The sequence below is a fragment of the Colius striatus genome, chromosome 1 (assembly GCF_028858725.1).
Source record: "Colius striatus isolate bColStr4 chromosome 1, bColStr4.1.hap1, whole genome shotgun sequence".
In the NCBI taxonomy this organism is placed as follows: domain Eukaryota; kingdom Metazoa; phylum Chordata; class Aves; order Coliiformes; family Coliidae; genus Colius; species Colius striatus.
The window spans coordinates 39,814,388-39,834,780 of NC_084759.1; the positions used below are offsets into that span (position 1 = coordinate 39,814,388).

The following is a 20,393-nucleotide window of genomic DNA, read 5'->3' on the forward strand; positions in this document are numbered from 1 at the left end:
TCTAGGATTTTATTTTGCTTGGAGACTAAAGGATTCAATACAAGATTGCCTGTTTGAGTTTGCCAGTTTGCATTGCTTCTATAATAGGAAAATTTATTGGCAAAACTACCGAAAAATTTCTTTCTATAAAGACAGAAGAGCTTTTATACAAAAGCAATCTTCCATGCTACTCTATAGCACATACTAACTTAGTATGGATTTGCACATTTAAAGTCTCTTTAAATGCATTGATGCCCTTATATTTACTTCTTAAGAGCAGGTCCAGTTCTGGCTCACTATGTTTTTAAATACTGGAAAAATATATTTTACAATATTTCTTTTCATGCTGTTCATTGGTATAGTTGTGGCTATTTATTTCATGGCATGTAATAATTTTGGACTACGTAAATTCAATATTTTAATGTTCAAAGTCCAGTTCTCTAGTAGGTAAATGAAAAACCAAAATAACAAGGTGTTGCATTCCATGAAAACTATATTATGTCCATTTAAGTATTCTGTCATATTTAAAAAAAATTTTGCTTTGATATTTTTAGATATCTGAGAAGCGTAAATTCAAAATCTTTAGTCACAGCTGGTAGTGCGTCCCTCTAGTGGTACCCCTATGAAGACTGATGGATGCAGATGTATTTGTGAGGAATGTAAATAGTATGGAGGAATTTCAGAAAGATCTACAAAATAACCATTAAAAATCTGGAAAACCTGCTGGAAATTCCATATGAGATGTAGGATTTATCAAGATTTTTTTCCAAGAGTTAATCCAATCACTGTAGAAAAGATTGTATGATTAAGAATCTAACTGTGAGGGGGATAATAAGATTTAACGACTGGAATTAATTGCCTGTTAAATTAAGTTTAAGAATTATACTCCATATTTTAACCAATGATAGTATTTATTCAAATGATGAACTTATGAATGTGTTAGTTTAAGTATTGTTCTAATTTCCGTATCTACACTGATACATTTTGAGACAGACATGCTCAAACTCTTTGAGATGACACGTCCTCAAGGCAGAAACGATAGGGAGAAATTCTGTATTCTTCTTGCAGAAAGTCAGTCTACATAACCACAGCAGTAATTTCAGGCCATAAAATCCATGAGTACATATAAATTTGCTACATTTGGGCACAGATATCACAGTCTCTTTGATTTCGGTATAGATTGCCTCTTTCGGTATTTGTTCTGGATGGTCTCTGCCTTCTCTTTTCAATTTAACTACTCTGAAAACTCTTACATTGATAACTGCAGGAAGTTTGTTGATGACAGGTTGAAATGACAGAAATAGAAGATTTACCACATAATTTAATATATCATGACAGAGAGTGAAACAGACATCTCTGTGGAAAAAAAACAGTTAGGTCTCTATAGTGAATCTAACTGCATAATGTTTTTTCTTCTTGTTTAACAGTAAATTCTATGTTTTCTTCTACTCTCCATTCATGCTCTCTATACTATGGTGTAGAGTGAATAGAAAATCATCTGCTGAAAATTCACCTCTCTGATATATCAGAGAACTTTTGGTAATTTGATCTGTCAAGTAGCACTGTCAAGTAAAAGCAAACTAGTTGAATACTTTTTTTTTTTGTTTCCCAATCATACCACTTTCCAGAGAGCCAAGGCAAAGCAAAGTTGCCTCTGCAGCCAAAAATGGATGTTATTTTGTGAATAATTTGCTCTAGAAACAATTCTCTATTAGAATGGATAGGACTATGGCAGATTTGCTCTGTCAGCCCTCCAAAGACGATTCTAGTAGGCTCAGCATTCTTATTGCCAACATCACTTCAATACCACACCATTAAACACTTTCCTCACTGAGGTGTTTTTGTCACATTATTTCAAGCTCTTTGGTCTGAAAAAAAAAAAAAAAGTTAAAATGCTCATCTCAAACTGGATTAACACAATATTAAAATAATAGAATACAAAGTTTGCTTATACCAAGAAAAAGACTAACACAAGATTATTAATTATGTTGCCTTGCTGGCCTCTGCTCACAATGGAGAGCCTCACTTACCAGTCTGGGAAGAGTGCTATTCCTTTTCCTTGCTTCTACAACTCTGTATCGTTTCAAATTGAAAATACAAAAAGAGTGGGATCTGGTACTTGTTTATTACAACTACCAGTCCTTCCTCTTTCTTTTCCTCTCTTCCATTTTGTACTCATATGACATATAATAACAATAGCTTCTGCAGAAGAATGTGAGGAGTTTTATCCCAGAGCTCAACATTTACCCTGAAAAGGTCCATATCACATTTTCAGCGTAGTAATTTTCTGACTAGGTCAATCTTTAGAACCTAGATATCCCAGTGTCTGGATAGTTAATGTAATTATCAATATGGGAAAACTTATGACTCATAGAGGCAGCTGTAATGCCTCCAAACAAACAAACAAAAAAAGCACTTATATCCCAGACATCTTTATGTGAGTCAAACAAACAAATAAATAAATAAATATGCACCTTGCATTACTAGTGAATCAAGTAAGTAATCTTGATTAGACTTTGTAATATTCCAGCAGCAGTAAATATATATTTTTAAAATAAATTTTCCATTATTTTTTAAGATACTTTTTTTTTGCGAATACTTCTTTTTCATCATGCAAACTGTGAATAACCACTCTCAATATATTATTTTCTCAGGTCATCATTACTGCAGAGAAGTTGCAGAATTTGCTGAATGTATACAGATTTTGGCTGTTAATGAGATAGACATATACATTAGAACTTATGAAAGTAAGGTTGAGTGTTTAAGAAAAGTTTTATTTTCCTAATGTATGTCTTCATTCCTTTAAATAACCCATAATTTGCTTTATGAAGTGTATATAAAATACATGGCTTCAATCACAGTAATAATAATTTTACTAAATAATTTTCTGATTGTTTTAATCAAATCCAATCAAACCGATAAAGGGTGTTGCTTCAGTGCTGCAATGACAACAACAAGCTTTCATCCCTTCTTCACTATTAAAATAATATTAAATATTTTTAATAACAATACATAGTGATGCACACAGTTTTAGAGTTGGGGGAAAAAAAAGTCACTTCATACATATTTGAGACATCTATATCTGTGTGACAGAAAAGAGCCAAAGAGAAAAAGCTCAAAGTGAAAAGCCAAAGCAAATATAAGCAGGCATATAAGACCAGTATCTTGTTTTTATAGAAACGTTGGGGGTTTTTTTCCTCTTTTTCTAGGTACTTATACAAAATAGTATTGTTTTGTTTGGATTTTTTCTTCTGATTTTTAAATAGAATATGAAAATATTGATCATACAGATACTGAAAAGTAGAGATATGGAAAGCTAGACTTATGAAATATAAAAATTGGTCTCTTTTTTTAAGTCATGTTAAGAAGTGCCATTAATTTCTTAAACTGCTTTTCACCCAGAGGACTGTATATTATAGGACGTAACAGTCTCCTTGACTTTCACTGTTTCTGAAAGTGAAGTTTATGATGTTGATTCTGTTTTGCTGATGATTTCTCCTAAAAAACGTATGTCCAGAAAGTGATATTCACTGTCTTGCAGGGCACAATGATGATAGGAAGTAGAAGTATTCCCTGTAGTATCTTAATAGGCAGTTACATATGGAAACATCAAACGAACAAGACCAATATTCCTTTCTCCCAAAGGTGGGGGCAGCTGTTTACTATCAATGTCCCCTACTGACGGTAAGTGTTCCTGGTTTCAGACTTCCCTCTCTGGTTTCATGCACCTGAGACTCCTCAGTCTTAAAGACTGAGGCAAAGGAGATATTGAGTACCTCAGCCTTTTTTGTGATCTCTCTCACCAGGTTCTTTCCCTAGTCAGTAGTAAGCCCACAATTTCCCCAGTCTTTCATGTGCTGCTGAAAGACTTTCTTGTTGCCCTTCAAGTTACTCATCAGATTCTTCTCAAAATGATCTTTGGCTTTCCTAACCTGAATCCCTACAAGCTCAGACAATATCTCTGTATCTTCTGGATCACTTGTCCACTTTTCACCTCTTCCATGCTTCTATTTTTTAGCTGGAGTTTAACCAGGAGCTCTCAGCCCATCCGTGCAGGTTCCCTAGTGCTTTTGCTTGATTTCTTGCACATCGAGATGTAACTTTTTAGAGCTTAAAGGAGGTGATCCTTGAAAAACTCTGCCAGCTCTCCTGGCCCTTTCATTTTTCCAGGGCCGTACTCCCTGTAGGCATCATTGCCTTCACATTGCAGAGCTCACATATACTACCCCCAGTAGAGTTTCTTCTGTGGAAGCTGCTGCTCAAACCACTGCATCTGTTGGCTGCCTCTATTACTTGTGTTCAGACTCACCTGTCTATGAAATTCCACAGCCTGATTCTTTGCATTTTGTTTTCTAAGAAGCCAATTTCTAAGCAATCCTGAAACATTTACTTTAACCATTAGTCAGTGTGTGAATCACGTTTCAAAAAATTCTGAGTAGTAGTGATAGGGTAATAACCTTCCCCAAGTAAATAAATATAAACATTTTTTACTTTACAGCAGACTGTATCATATATAAATTCCAGAGCAGATTGTGCCATATATGAGGAATTCAATATTCAAGCATCACTGGTTCCTATGATTTGGTCTCAGAGGTTACATGCTAGGACTTTTATCTGATTTTTATATCACACATGTATTAAAGGGGAGTCACAAAGGTGTTGCTTTTAGTCTTCCCATCACATAGAATGGAGTGCAGTACATCTCACCTCTTTATCAAAACCTGTACTAAAGTTACTGAACAGTCCATGATAATGACAAATTGCAACACTGCAATTGAAATCTTAAGGGATACATCCTACCAAGATCACAAAGGAAAACATTTTCCAGCAGAACTGATGAAACAGGAGTATTCTACTTCTTGAATGTTCCAGGTCATTTATTTTAATAGAAAAAAATTAAATTCATTTCAAGTAGTCTGTTGAAATGACAAAGTTCAAACCTTATTAACACACTGTAGAATTCTTTTTCCTTAAGGAGTAAAGGTACTGAACTTTGTATATCTTTTATTTTTTCTAAATGGTGCAGCAAATTTATGCATGGTCTGTTGAAGTAAGATTTTTCATCTTCTTGTAGTCAAGATACTGAACAGTGTGTTAGAAGATCAGAGTTTATCTTGACTTCATGAAACAGGTTTTCATGTTCAGAAGTGTCTAGACGTGTCCTACACTAAAGGAACTGCAGAGTACATAATTTTGTTGTTTTTTGTGTTCTTTGCCCACTAGATAATAAACATTCATCTATATGTTACACTCAGAATGTAGGGTTTTTTTTTAATTTAAAACATATTTTCTAGAATGGCTTTTTCCCATTCCTAAATGCAAAAATAAAAATGTCTAGACGACATCGGAAGTTTTCTCAGCATTAAACAAAATGCACACAATAATAATATTGTTAGCTTTTTCAGGGCTGTTTGCTAAGAGAAAAGAAAGGACACAAGGCCCTCACATATTTTCTCCCTGCAGCTCATATTAGACAATTTTACAAGACCAGTTTTAAAAAAAGAGGAACTTATCTTGGATTTAATGTTCTACGTAATACTAGTGCTCTGCTGTTGCTGAGAAAAGCAATCAAACATACAGAAAGAAAGACTTTTCTTGTAAGAGAATTGAATTTAAAATAATCCAGGTAACTATCTCAACAAAGAAGCTGTAGAAAACAAAAATTCTGACATCATGGAACTTATTTTTTCTATCCATCTTTTGATGAATTACTTTCATATTCACAACACTGTGAACAGTTTGGCTATGCAACTTCTCATGTTACTGGACAGCTCAGACTAGAAATCCAACCTTGAGGATTTCTTTTATGAAAGGAAGCAACTTTTTTTCTTAAGAGATCTATTTTCAATATAAAAAAATCTTAATCTTTCCCTGTAAAATAATGAGAAGCTTAATAACTCAATGTTTGCTATTTATTCAGTCATTCTGAAATCGTGTCCTAGCTAAATTGTGCCTCAATATATTGCTGATCATCCGTACACTCTGAAATTGGTAGGTTCCTGAACTGAAAGTATTTTTTTAAATCCTAAATAAAAGGAAAAAGCAGACTAATTGTACATACAGACTAAAAAAAAACCGAAAAAGAAGAAAGAGGGATAATAAGTTCCAGTGCTATGTTAGTAAAGACTGGGAAGAATAACTTTTTCCATCTGGAAAATAATACTCTTAAGCACTTAGACTTAAGGATTTATGAAAGCAAACAGTGTTATTTTTTAGCTAAATGAATTCTAAAAATTAATATTGTCCAGTGTGCAATGGCAGGCATTTTCCTTTTGATTGCTTTCACAGAGCTATGTAGCAAAAAACCTATTATGTCTAATTAGGTGCAGAGATCTGTAGAGTTTCAATTATTTATACTTGGAGATTGGAATGGGATTTTAAAATTGCTTTTCTGTGATATTACAAAATAATGGAACACTGCCTATCATATTTCTAACTCTGCCTTTCCTTATCTGCATGATAGTCCTACTTTCACACAGGGAAATTATTTAAAGTGCCATTTTTTATAAAATAACAGGAAATATGGTTTCATACTGATACTCTTCTATATGAAATGGCAAAGAAAAAGAATATTTATGGTGTTACCTTTATAGTCTCTGCATTTTACTATTTGTAGAGGCACAGAATTTTAACTAGGAAGAATAAATGTGAATCCAACAACTACTTTACTAAGTCAGGAAGTTACCTTTTAAGAACAGGGCAGACATAATGTATTATGACATTGAAGGTGAGGAGATAAATAAAGCAGTGACTTGATTATCACTTTATGCTCTGCATTTATTTAGTTCCCAAGTAGCCACATACTTCTAATAATCTCTTTTCCCACCCACATTCACAGAACCATGCTTAGACAATTCTATATTAATTACAACTAACATTGCTGATGTTCCTTACTCCATTCTTGCTGTCTTTAAGCATTAAATCATTTTTCTTCCATACTAGTGGTATCAACATAAAGAAAGATAATGATGTAAAAAAAAGAATGTAAATTCTAACTTGTTTTAAGTTATGCATCAATTTCTTAAACCTGGTATTTAACTTTCACAAGTATATTATTAACACAAGTATTTGGATAGCGTATAAAGGATTTTCTGCTGGGAAATTTAATAATGTGATAAATGGAGAATCAAACCTGATCTACCTTTTTTAGTAAATATTCAGCGACACATTGTTGAAAATATCTCCTGCTATATTTATTCACAGACAGGTATCGAGACTGATTAAAAGAATTATAAAAATATTACTGCCCTCTTGGGCCAGAATATATTATACTGACATGTTAATATAATGTAAATTTATAGAAGTAAAGATCTGGCTGTCACCTCTTTATTTACATTCAGTTTTGTAGACAACACACAAGATTCTTAACTCTGTCACTCCATTATCCTGAGAACATGACTCAGAAATTATTATAAGTGTTGCCATTATGCTTTGTAGCTCTTTAGTGAATTGGGTCATGATCTAGTTATTAACAGTGCAAAGTACAATGATAAAGTACTTAAGGATTCAGAAAAAATGTATTCTTATAATGTTCCTGGTGATTAGGAGAAAAATCAAAACCAAAAATCTAATATACGTGCAAATCAATATTGCAGATAAAATACTTTAAAGGCCTAGGTCTTCTGTCAAAAGACAGTGAAAGCTAGAATAACATTTTTTGTCTAAGATTTCAACAGTTTAAAACAATGATAATTTAACTTCATAGAGTTACATGGGATTAGTGAATATCGTAAAAAAGAAAGATTCTCAAACTAATTTCTAAAGAGCTGCTGCTGAAAAGGTAAACAGTACAGCTATGTCAGAACATTGCTGTGGACTAGTAAACTAGTGCATTGAAGAATTATTCTACTCAATGCTTAAGTGGTTATAGGTTTGATTATATGGTTGTGGGGGATTTTTGTCTTTGATTTTTTTTTTTCTCTGCACAGAAAATCCCACCTAGAGAGAAAGAACACACATCTGCAGCATAGTACTGCCTTGTGAGACGCTGATATACTCAAAGAGATTTACTATTGCAGAAAAGCAACATATTTACAAGATCTTGACTCAAAGACATGAATCTTTCTCCTTGAACTATTCTATTTTCCATTCTAGTCATGCTGTTAAATTAATGCTAGTGAATGGAAATGAAAGAAGAGACAGATTAAAGATGGAAACTATTTCATCACGTGACACAAATAACAAAGCAGTGAACATTTTTCTTTGTACTCATAAGGCATATATACCATATACAAACGACTGAAAGTATTGTTTACAACTGACAATATGTCAAGGTCCAAAAGAAACTAAAATTTCCTGCATAAGCAGAATATACTGCAGATTTGACATGTATAGAATGCATCAGAATAACAGCTCTGCCGATTTAAGATTGATTTGAATAGATATCATGGTCATTTGATCAAAGTATCTAAAAATCAAAAAATAAGCTGCACAGGTCTGGAAATACAGTACAATTTGGTCAGTATTTTATATATCTGCTAGTATGAAGGACTATATTATTTTCACTTGTCAATATGCTCTAACAAACTAGTATCTGGAAAAGGTTCCTTTATCTAGTGTTCTAGCTTTTAGCACTGTAGCAAAAATTCTGCAAAAAGCTGTAATTATATCTTTCAAAAAATCTTTGGTGATCTGCTTACAGCATATAGTAAGTGCTGTAAGTTTTATCATACAAATAGGAATTAAGTTACTATAAGATCAGTCTGTTAGTTTCAGTGCTAAGTAAATTAATCTCATTTTACTGATATTTCTTTCTTCTTGCCTTTCATTTTCATCCTCTTGTCCATAAAGGCACAGCATGTTGATTTCTGTCCTGATATCCAAAAAGGAATCTCAGATGAATCTGCTTCTGCAGGAGGGTTGGACTAGATGATCTCTAAAGATTCTTCCAACCCCTACCATTCTATGATTCTATGATTCACATGCATCTTTTCATTCACATGCATTTTTCTACAGTAGCTAGCAACAGGACAAGGGGTAATGGGATGAAGCTGGAAGACAAAAAGTTCCACTTAAATATGAGAAAAAAGTATTTTACTATAAGGGTGACGGAACAGTGGAACAGGCTGCCCAGAGGGGTTGTGGAGTCTCGCTCCTACAAGACCCGCCTAGACATGTTCCTGTGTGACCTATCTAGGTGAAGTTGCTTCTGCAGGGGGGTTAGACTACATGATGTGTAAAAGTCCCTTCCAATCCCTACCATTCTATGATCTGTCTATTCACCTCTACATTTTGTCTCTCCACATGATAGTTTCTTTTTCATACAGAAAATATACACAAAATTTGAGCTATTTTTGCCGTAGGATCCCAAAAGAGTTATAGCTTTATTTGCAAAGTTTAACTTGATTTCAATGGAATATAGCTGATATAATTCAAGGCTTTGATGAATGATAATAGCCAAATGTAAGGGGGTAGTCCATTTTTTGTGCAAAGATTATCTATATCTGAAGCATGAATATGGTGAGTCCTTGTTTATGCTCATATTTTAATTTTTGTCTTTGAGTCATTTATTTTACTGTTAGTATAAACAGAGTTTTCTCAGATGCAGATATCTACACATGGTTAAAGTAATACCACCAAATTTCCTTTTCAGTTCAGTTAGTTAATTAAATAATAGATTATTTCTCACTTTTTTTTTTTAATACTTTATTTTCAGAAAAGACTTTGAGATTTTCTTAAATAAATGAATTAAACATTAAAGGGATGTTTTAAGAACTGGAAAACACCCCAGTTCTAGGTTAAATTTCTTAACATTTCACTTCTTTATAATTAATTACAGTACCATCATTTTTGAAGTGACTGAACTGCGATTGCTTACAATAATTATCTAATATTCAGTCAAAAGGTACTGAACAAACAACAGTTTAACCTAAAAAGTAAGTCATGAATACAATGTAAATTGCAAAATATCTTTCAATTAGTCAGCAGTAGTGTAATCATCACACTTCCAAGCCTCAAATAGTTTAATCCTAAGCAGTTTGGATTTGTGTCTGCAGGGAAACAAGAATATGTCACCTAGTCTTCTATTCCATTGTATATATTCCTACATAGGTAGGCAAACCTTACCCTAAATTTTGAGTTCTCTGTAATTGTAGAGTTTGTAAATATGCCTTATCACACACATGTAAAATACTGAACAAACAAGAATTACTTTTAAAAAATATACCTTTTTTTTGTAGAGCATCTCATTCATTTTAAATCATTGAAACAGAAAATAACGAAATATTAATACTAGTTGACATATTTGATAAATTGACATTTAGGGATTTAAATCTGTATAGGCTTAGACTGATTACATGTTTATACATGTTTTTTCCTTCTAAGATTTCTCATATATGGCTTGGATGAGTGGACAGTGAGGTGGATCAAGAGCTGGCTGAATGACAGAGCCCAGAGGGTGGTGATCAATGGCACAGAATCGAGTTGGAGGTCTGTGGCCAGTTGAGTTCGACAGGAATCAGTTCTGGGGCCAGTCTTGTTCAATATCATCAGTAGTGACCTGGATGAGGGGACAGAGTGTACCCTCAGCAAGTTGGCTGATGACACCAAACTGGGAGGACTGGCTGATTCCCCAGAAGGCTGTGCTGCCATTCAGCAGGATCTCGACCAGCTTGAGAACTGGGCTGAGAGGAACCTCATGCGGTTTAACAAGGACAAGGGCAGAGTCCTGCATCTGGGAAGGAACATAGTGGTTAGTTCCCTATGTTAAGATAAAGCAAGTAACTTTCCCTTCTACCCTTTGCCCCAAAAAAGCCCAAACCAAAAGTTTCTTGCTGAAGAAACAGTTCACTTTATTAAACTTTATGTAACATTTATTATTCTTAAAACCTATTTAATTCTATTTATATTCTCTATGAGTTTCAATATGTATAATCCCTTTAAAGTATCATAATAATAGTTGTCTAAGTCCATAGTTCCATGCCTGTATTGCAAATTTCCACCTTGATTGGTGTCAGTGTTTTGGGTTCTCATTTTTGTTGCTAGCATTTAATGCAAATTTACATCCATAAAAAGTCAATTTTACCTCATAATTTAGAAAATATTACTTTTCTCAGTACTTAAAGTGCAGAGGAGAAAATTTAAATGAATAGAAGCATTGACTTCAAGCTTTTGTATTATTTAAAAAATGATCTTCGATGTGAAGTAAAATTACTAAGAGAAATGAAGTATTCAATAAATGGTCAAAACTCCCTATTATTATGAGTTTCAAGAATGTAATGGCTTAAGTGTGCAGCTGCATCTGGAATTCAACTATCCTCTAAACTTCTTCATGCCTGGATATTGCAGATACTACAACTGCTAACAATTCAAGGATAGGACCCACAGCTTTTCTGCCAGCACACAGATCTGGAAATAAACAAATGCTTTGAATGCAAGTAAACTATTTTTATTTACTTTGTGATAAAGTTGAGGGTAGTTTATAACTCACAAGCTGAAAAAAATGCCATTAGAAGAATCAAAGCAGTGATAATGCTATGAATCACAATATTCAAAGGAAAAAGATGCAATAGGTTGCACTTACAATAATAAGAGGAGCTAACCAAATATGTGTGTGTATATATACACATACACACACAGGTATGTCATTATATACATTACATGTACAGACATATATACACATATATCTAAATATACACACACATCTAATATATAATTGAATTGGAATGCATATACATATATGAATTTATGTACCAACCAGGGTAATCACATATGTGATTTTGGCCGAAATAAATCGAATGTCACATCTTATTTTTGATTTGTTCATTCTGATTTTACCTATTCCCTTTGTTTCAGTATCTTACCAGCATTTTTACTGATACTTGAGTTTGTCATTTTCTTTTATTAAAATGTCTCATTGCTACTTAAAAATTACAGAGATATCCTTGGTATTTTTACAGTTCATTTTTTTTCTCCTTCTCTCTGCCTTGTGTATTGTATTCTAGAGCAGTAATTATCGAAGTGGAAAACTCAAGCCAGGTCTAAGCAGTAGAGTCACTCATTCTTTCAGTGAAATGTAGAAATAGACCCTTATGCAAACACATAATGGTATTTGATATGTTTTTAATCAACTTTGAAGATATTCTGAGTTATTTTATCCTATAACTCCCAAATTTGATCTTCTGATTCTTGAACTTAGTATTTTAGATATTCATTTCCCCACATACCGGCTTCATGACATTCATATAGTATTCGCTCTGTCTAAATTTAAGGTCTTAGTTCCTCTTAGATCTCTAAGAATGCATTTATATTACATTTGTAATTGTTTCAGAACAATGGTTTGAAGTCATAACCCACTGTGTAAACTGAGACTTGAAAACTCTAGGTCCTTTGGGAGCATTCACTCTGGCAAGAGTGAATTCTATCTACTCTAGGCCTATATGCTATATAAATAAATCTCAGGCTTTGCCATTAGCAATTAATATTTTTATAGCATTTTTAACATTTTCACTCAGACAATTCTAACTGAAAAAATTCTCTTTCAAGAGAGGAGGAGGAAAAACATGTAACCTGCCTCCACCCTAAGCAGCACAGCAGTTTGTTTAGTAATACTGTGCCTTCTCCTGTTGATCTTCTTGAAAATACATATTTGATTATGGATATTAAGATCAGTATATTTACAAAGCCTAACCCCAAAGCTCAAGTCTAAGCTTAATAAAAAATTGGAGCTTAGATCCTCTGTACATAGTTCACAGAAAGGGCAAGAAAATTTACGACACTTACTTGAAAAGACTGCAGTTCTCCCTTAACTATACTAGAAGCCTCATTTTCTCAATGAGGTACTTAAATTCTTTGCTTTGGAAAGACAAACTGAGTATTAATCTTTTGTTTGGTATCTTTTTTAAAAAAATTAGTCTAACATTGATTCCTTATTTCCTCTCTCCCTTCTCCTCCTCTATGTAGCCTTTCAAGTCTTTTTATAAAGTAATTCTGCACCCACTCTTCTCTTCTTTGCTGAATTTACAATAAAAAACCTTGTTTCATTTTTTCCTCTCTTTGTTCTTTCAGTCTCTTTATGTCTTCCCTAGTTGGGTTTTGATTTGGTCTTTCTGTTTCTCAGATTTCACCTCCCCATATTTCATTTGTGCTCTTCACTGCCTTTCTGGCTTATTAGTCTTTCATATACCATACTGTTTTATGGCCTACTTGATAGGTATATTAGAGTTACTGTTAGTAGAAATAATAGTTTTAGATCCCAGAGTCTATCCATTCTTTTTTGTACTTTAGCACCACTTATTCGAAACAAGACCACTACCATAGTTTGCACTTGTCTTCCACTGACAGCACTGAAACTACCTAACAGATGACTTCCTACACTATGCACTTTCATGATAAGACATGTTTGTTTTCATTTTTTCATTTCTTCTTTCCACATATATCAAATTCTACACACACAGTTCTACTGACGATTTTATGAAGATAGAATAAAACAATTGTATTGTCTGTTTGTGACTTTAGTGACAGTGAGGTATATCTGATTTTTTTTTTACTTATGTCAAGAAAACGACATCAGTCTAAAGGACGGGAGCCTATTTTCAATTTTGTACATCAAATCCAAATGAAACACTTTTAGCATCATCACTACACAGATATAAAACAACACATATTTCAGAAAATGAAAAAAATAATACTGCAGATTAATATCTCATTACAAAGGGCATTTAGTAAAACAATTCTATGTAATTCTTGGAAAAATATATTCTAGCTAAATTCTATTATCTAAGCTTGTCAGGAAATAATATATCACAACTTTTAATGCAATTCCAAACAATGAAAAAGTATACATCTCTACTGCTTCCCAAACAGCCACATTTCACAACTTTCATCATCAGTATAATCCCAGTTTATTCTTCTTTCCTCATTTTACATGATATAATAAAACCCCAATCCAATTTCTGCCATATAAAAATTCAGGAGTGATTCCACACAAAATCAAAAACTCCTCAAGTGGTCCAATGCCTTGTTTGTTCCCTTTTTTCTCCTGTAGAATACATTTTTTTTCTAGTCCTAACCTCAACTTTCCTGAACAGTTTTACTTAAAATAAAATTACATTTTTAAAAAAATCTGTTGACCAAAAGCATCTGTAGAATTATCAATCCAACATGATATATATTTTTGAACTGATCATGAAGGATCTTCAATTATGGTTCCACCTCTCTTGTCACTGGGAAAAGTTTTTTCTCTGTCAGGCAATCCTTAATGTTTTATTAATAGTTTCCTGTGCAATACCTGATGCTGTTGCATTATTACCACCCTTGGGAACAGCACTGAAACTAATAACAGATTGTGTAAAATTCTAAAACACTGGTAAAAAAAGTACACGTGGATTTCTGCAGCATTATAACGAAATTTAAACTTAGGAAACATTTTAAACCACAGAGCTATTTAGTATCACAGTGCCATTTGACATAAATTCCCATCACCACTATTTATTGGAAGACATATTTAATAGTAAAAATACATTATGTCAGCCAATAGATATGCTTCTATAATGCACAATAGAAGTGTCAAATGGCGAGGAGGGGAAGCATTTTCTTTTTGTAAGCTATTGACATGTTAATACATTAAAGGACTTGCTGTTGATTGTAATTCAGGGGTGAACAGTTCAGTTTTCTATATCTTACAAAAGTTATAGTCTGGTGAGTGTATCTTATAGACTTTACATGATGTAACTTTCTTTAATCAAGAAAATCACATCACTCTACAGGTAAGAATAAAAAAGGATACTTTTGAAATATCACAATATTATCTATGTAATTGAATAGAGCTTTATTCCTACTATATACATACAATGTATACTTATTTTCTGTCATACTGGATAAATGAAAACACATAATGCTTAGACTAAAAATAAATGATATCTTGACTGTTTGATAAATAAAGATATCCTTTTTCAAAATCAGTGCATACAAACCTGAATTTTCTCACTATCTGTGTAAGTTTCAGCATTTCTCTCCCTGTTCCTCTGCCTTTTCCTTTTTACTAGTGTTACTTTGGTAAATAATAAAAATGTACTTTAATTTTCTATATATTCTTAATGATCTAACAAGAACAATGTAACCAATTACAGCTACTGTTTAGAGCGTTACAATACTTTATAAATACTGAGTTCTCCATAACAAATTGCACATCCAAAAAATGTGGTATTTTTTAAAAATATTTTTTTCCTTACCTAAACCATGTCTATGTGTTGACATTGGCGGTAACACAGTCCAAGTCTTGGTCTTTGGATTGTAACATTCAACAGTGTTTAATGTCTTTAAACCATCCCGGCCTCCAATGACAAATAGCTTGTCATCGATGACAGCAACACCAAACTGAAGCCTCCTGCCATTCATCACTCCAGCCTGAATCCATATATTTGTTCTGAGATCATACTTTTCAATAGTTGTCGCACCTGGTAAGATATAATTAATATATAGAAAATGTATAAAAATTGGCATTGATTTTTTTTTCTGTTACAGTTAATTTTCTTTAATTATTGTTATCAATATTATCATTATTATCTGATACATCCAACATCTTAACAAATACTTTTGGTTTCTTTAGATAAAGCAGTCCTTGGAATACATATATATGTGTGTGTTTTTTGGGAGGGGCTGTTCATGTGTCATGACTATATAACTAATCTTGTTACACTTGATTCCAATCTTCTATATCGCATTAAAAACATCTGGAAATTACATATTTTCATCAAAGATGAGAATTGTATTTTAATTTGTGTTCATACTTTCTTATTTTAGGTACTCGTGTGTAGGTTTTTTCAAATATGTTTCTGCTTGAAGTCCAGAATGTCATACTTATAATTTCATGAAAAATATTTAAAAAAATGTTTCTGTATGCAGGCAAAACCGTTTCCTTCCGAGTCATCTGAATTACTTTCACAGATGAACTTAAAAGCTATAAAGAGCATTACACATAAAATAACTAAACAGGTAACCGTGAAAAAATAATTTAAAAGCCTCTGCTGTTAAAAGTAATTAGTATACAACATATAAAGTTGAGATATCAAATGAAGAGTTTTTTGACAAAAATAGAGGGATAAAGGAAGAATACTTAACTAGATTCCAGAAAATGAAAGACCAATATATTCCATTACTTGTCACATTACTGTAGGAACAAATATTAAAGCAAACCCAAAATATTTAAGTGACAGACGAGTTTAAATTAAGAGGGAGACTTAATAATCATCTGCAATGTAACTGATATTTTATTTTTACATACACATAACAGTGCTTCATTTGCAAAGTTTAAATATTTCTACAGAAAGAATCAACATAATTATTAAATTTCACCAAATAACAATTTGGTTTATAATAAAAGGTTAGAATTCAATGGGAAATCATTCTTTTAGGACTCATTCATTCTTTGAATCAGAAGAGCAATGAACCAAGTGGAAAAAAATCATAATAAAACCAATACTTTTGTTAATTGAACTAAAAAAAGATATAATTTAAATTATATTTGTACTTAAGTTTGGCAGAATCACAGAATCATAGGAAAGTAGGGTTGGAATGTACAAATCAACTGGATATAGTAAAACCCCTGCTGCTTTTATGAAGCCATAAGGTATATGAAGCAATTTTTGTGTTAGATTGAGACATTTCTTTATCTTTTTGCCCCTAATTTAAAATTGAGAACTGTGTAAATGTATTAATGTTTGTGTTCTGAAGACTCAATGACCTTAAAGGTCTTTTCCAACTGAAATGATTGTATGATTTAATGATATTAAAGAGGAAAGAACACACAGGTTCCAGTGGTACAGGTTATGGCAGTTCAAAACAAGGGTATGGATCTCATGCAAGTTTTCTATTCCATTTGTTTTCTATGATAATTTAGATAAAACAACACTGATATTTTAGAGGCATAATATATTTCAGGAACATAGTCTAAATGCTTTTTTTTCTAGAATTCTGTTTAATTTTAGTTAATGTGAAAATCAGATGAAATGCTCACTAAGTACAAAACATTCAATAACATTTGTATGCAGTACCATTGCCGTATTTCCTTAATATAAATAATTTTCCTTTACTATTCGTAACTCACTGTAATTTTATTAGTAGTATTTCTTATAGATTTTAATTTTAACATTTGAAACAGATGCCACGACAATAAAGTATCTCTTTGTGAAGCTCCTTCACTGCCTGCAATTGTACCTGCTTCCTGTGCTGCTACAGTTGAGCTCTTTCCTTGAAAAATTAATAAGATATAAAGATGTATCTTCAAAATACGTAATTTCAAAGGAAGAATATTTATCCAACTTATAGAACGGAAATGTTCCAAACTATACTGTAAACTCTGTATATATGGGTTGTAGAATATACACCAGATTTATTCACCAAGGTTCCCAGGAACTAAGGCACTGTTCATTCGGACTACCTCACAGCGTATTTAAAAGGTGTTTTATAAAGAACTTGAATATAAACTTTCTGTCTTGAAAAGCTATTGAAAGAGTAACTCTGCCTACTGAATGGTTACTGAAATAACTCCTACAGTTTAAGCAAGTATACAATTTGCAAAGTGTGTCATAAAATATTTTTAAACTGCTCATTAACATTTCACAGTTCTTTTACTTTAAAATCATTGATGCTCCATTCAGTGGGATCTTGACCAGTTTGAGAGTTTAGCAAAGAAGAACCTCATGAAGTTCAACAAGGACAAGTGCAGAGTCCTGCACCGCAAGAGGAACAACACCACGCACCAGCACAGGCTGGGGACTGACCTGCTGGAGAGCAGCTCTGCAGAGAGAGACCTGGGAGTCCTGATTGACAATAAACTAAACATGAGCCAGCAATGTGCCTTCATGGCCAAGAAGGCTAATGGCATCTTGGGATGCATCAAGAAGAGTGTGGCCAGCAGGTTGAGGGAGGTTCTGCTCCCCCTCTACCCTGCCCTGGTGTCATGGTTTAGCAAGGAGCTGTTTTTGCTTGGTAACAGGGGGAGTAGGTTGCAGTGAAGACCCGGTAGAGAGTTTTTGGACTCTCCCCTGGCTCCTGTGTTCAGACCCACCTCCAGTCCGGCTGGGCCAATCTGGTGCCTCTGCGATCACTATATAGGGATGGGAGTTTGAAGTGCTGGCAGGGAGGTGCAAGAGTGGTACAAGATGGAGGTGGTCACGTGGACCCCAAAGTCAGAGAAAGAAGAAGGAAGAAGGAGCATCAGACCAGAGACCACTTTGCAAGCTGTGGTGAGAATGCAGCTGTACCCCTGCAACCCATGGAGGGCAATGGCAAGACTGAGAACCACCAGCAGCTCTGTGTGAGTGCACTTGGATGGGCAAGAGACTGTGTGAGGAAGTGGCCATGGCACAGGCTGTGCTGGAGAGCTTGTGGGCCACAGAGCAGACCCACATGAGAGGCAGAGAGGAGCTGCAGCCTTTGGGATAAATGCATGTCAGAGCAGCCTGTGCAGGGCTGCAGTGGGTGTGAGGTATCTCATGGAGGTGCAGGGAAGATGGGCAAGGAGCCCACCTGCCCTGAGGAGAGACAAACGGCAGAAGCCATCAGCAATAGACTGACTGAAACCCCCACTCCCTGTCCCCCTGAGCCGTTCAGCAGGAGAGGAGGTAAAAACACCGGGATCAGGACTCGGGAAGAGGTGGGGTGAAAGTGATCTCATAAGGCTGACTTCACCACTCTGTGTTGTTTTATTTTGGTTATGTTTGGGGTTTTATGGTTATGCTTTAGTTAATGTTGCATTAAATTATTTTCTGTTTTCTTCCCCAAGCCCAGTAGCCTGGTCTGTTTTGTCCTGGAGCTTAAGTGGTAATTAAGCTCTCCCTGCCCTTTGTCAATCCTCGGGTCTTTGGTACTTGAAGCTAATCCTGGTCTTTTGTTCCCTGATGGGCCTAAACCAGGACACCTGGTGAGGCCTCATCTGGAGCCCTGTGTCCAGTTCTGTGCTCTCCAGATCAAGAGGGACAGAGAAATTCTGGAGAGAGTCCAGTACAGGGCCACCAAGATGATCAGAGGACTGGAGCACTTTCCCTATGAAAAAAGGCTGTGGGAACTGGGGCTGTTTAGTCTAGAGAAGAGGACACTGTGGGAGGATCTCAATAATATTTATAAGTATCTAAATGGTCGATGTCAGGAGGTTGGGATATCCCTTTTTCCTGTTGTATCTAGTGATAGGACAAGAGGTAATGGAATGAAGTTGGAACACAAAAAGTTCCATTTAAACACAAGGAAAAACTATTTTACTGTGAGGGTGACTGAGCAGTTGCTCAGGCTGCCCAGGGAGGGTGTGGAGTCTCCTTCTCTGGAGGATTTCAAAACCTGCCTGGATGCGTTCCTGTGTGACCTCATCTAGGTTGACTTGCTTCTGCAGAGGGATTGGACTAGATGATCTCTAAAGGACCCTTCCACCCCTACCATTCTATGATTCCATATACTCACACTATTATAATGTAAATATAGGCTTGCATTTAACATTGGCTAAAACATTACTTAACAAGATCTCCCAATAAAATGGTGAGCCTGCATACAGTTTTTTCATGAGTTGCTGACTTGCAGTTGTATGATATTTTTTAAATTATACAAATCCCTGTGGTCTGAATAATTACTAGCCTAAAAATGATATAATGACGCATTTTACACAGCTATCTCATCTTTTTTCCCACGTGTTTCTTTGCATTTTTTGCCCTATATATTTTGCTGTTTACAGTAGCTTTTGCAATTGCTAGACTCTTGGTTGAAAAAAAAAAAAAGGAACTTTGCAGACAGTATTTTCTCCTCTTTAGTTCTGCATTTACAGTCACTAAAATAAATGTACCACCTCACACAACTCATATATTACTTGCAATCATTTAGAACAGTTTGAATACGGAAATAGAAGTCAAAGGAGGGAAACATGCAAAGAAATGGAGCCTGGGATGTAATTGAGAGATAAAAGATGTGGGATAATATAGGAGATTAGGAGTCATGGGTGTGAGATGAAAGATTGTAGACAGTCTATGAAGAGACATATTTTAAAGTAAAGTTTAAGACTGACTTCATTTAAGGAAGTAATAGGATTTCTGTGCTGACATAAAGACAGGATGTTGCAGAGAATTGTGAGACATAAGCAAAAGTGTTCGTAGTCTTATTGCAATGTGTTTTCCACCTCCAGAGGTGGAAAGGTTTGAATTCCACCATGTTTATGAAGAGTTAAATTTACAGGACCTATTCTGGAAATGTCACTTTTATATCTTTTGTTTGTTTATTTCACAGAGGAATTTAAGATCTTCTGGAGCAGGGAGAAACATCATCAGTTTGAGAAGAATGTTTATCTTATGTTCCCATATGAATGCTTTTTACAATCATTTTTTTCTGCAGAACAGCTGTGCATTTTATTTTTAGCTGTAGCAGAGTGAGGAGGAGAAGGTGACAGATAGGAACCATGAGCAAAGTTCAAATCTTTCAGAGTGCGTATAACTTAA

At 34.3% G+C, this 20,393-nt stretch overlaps 1 protein-coding gene across 1 annotated transcript in view; it reads right to left on the minus strand.

The window, feature by feature from the left end:
- The window catches only part of KLHL1 (kelch like family member 1), a 215,561-nt gene that overhangs the window by 30,408 nt on the left and 164,760 nt on the right, over positions 1-20,393 (minus strand). Inside the window, exon 7 of the mRNA XM_061995414.1 lies at positions 15,150-15,374. Coding sequence (XP_061851398.1) covers positions 15,150-15,374 — 225 coding nt within the window. The remainder of the gene's footprint in view (positions 1-15,149; positions 15,375-20,393) is intronic.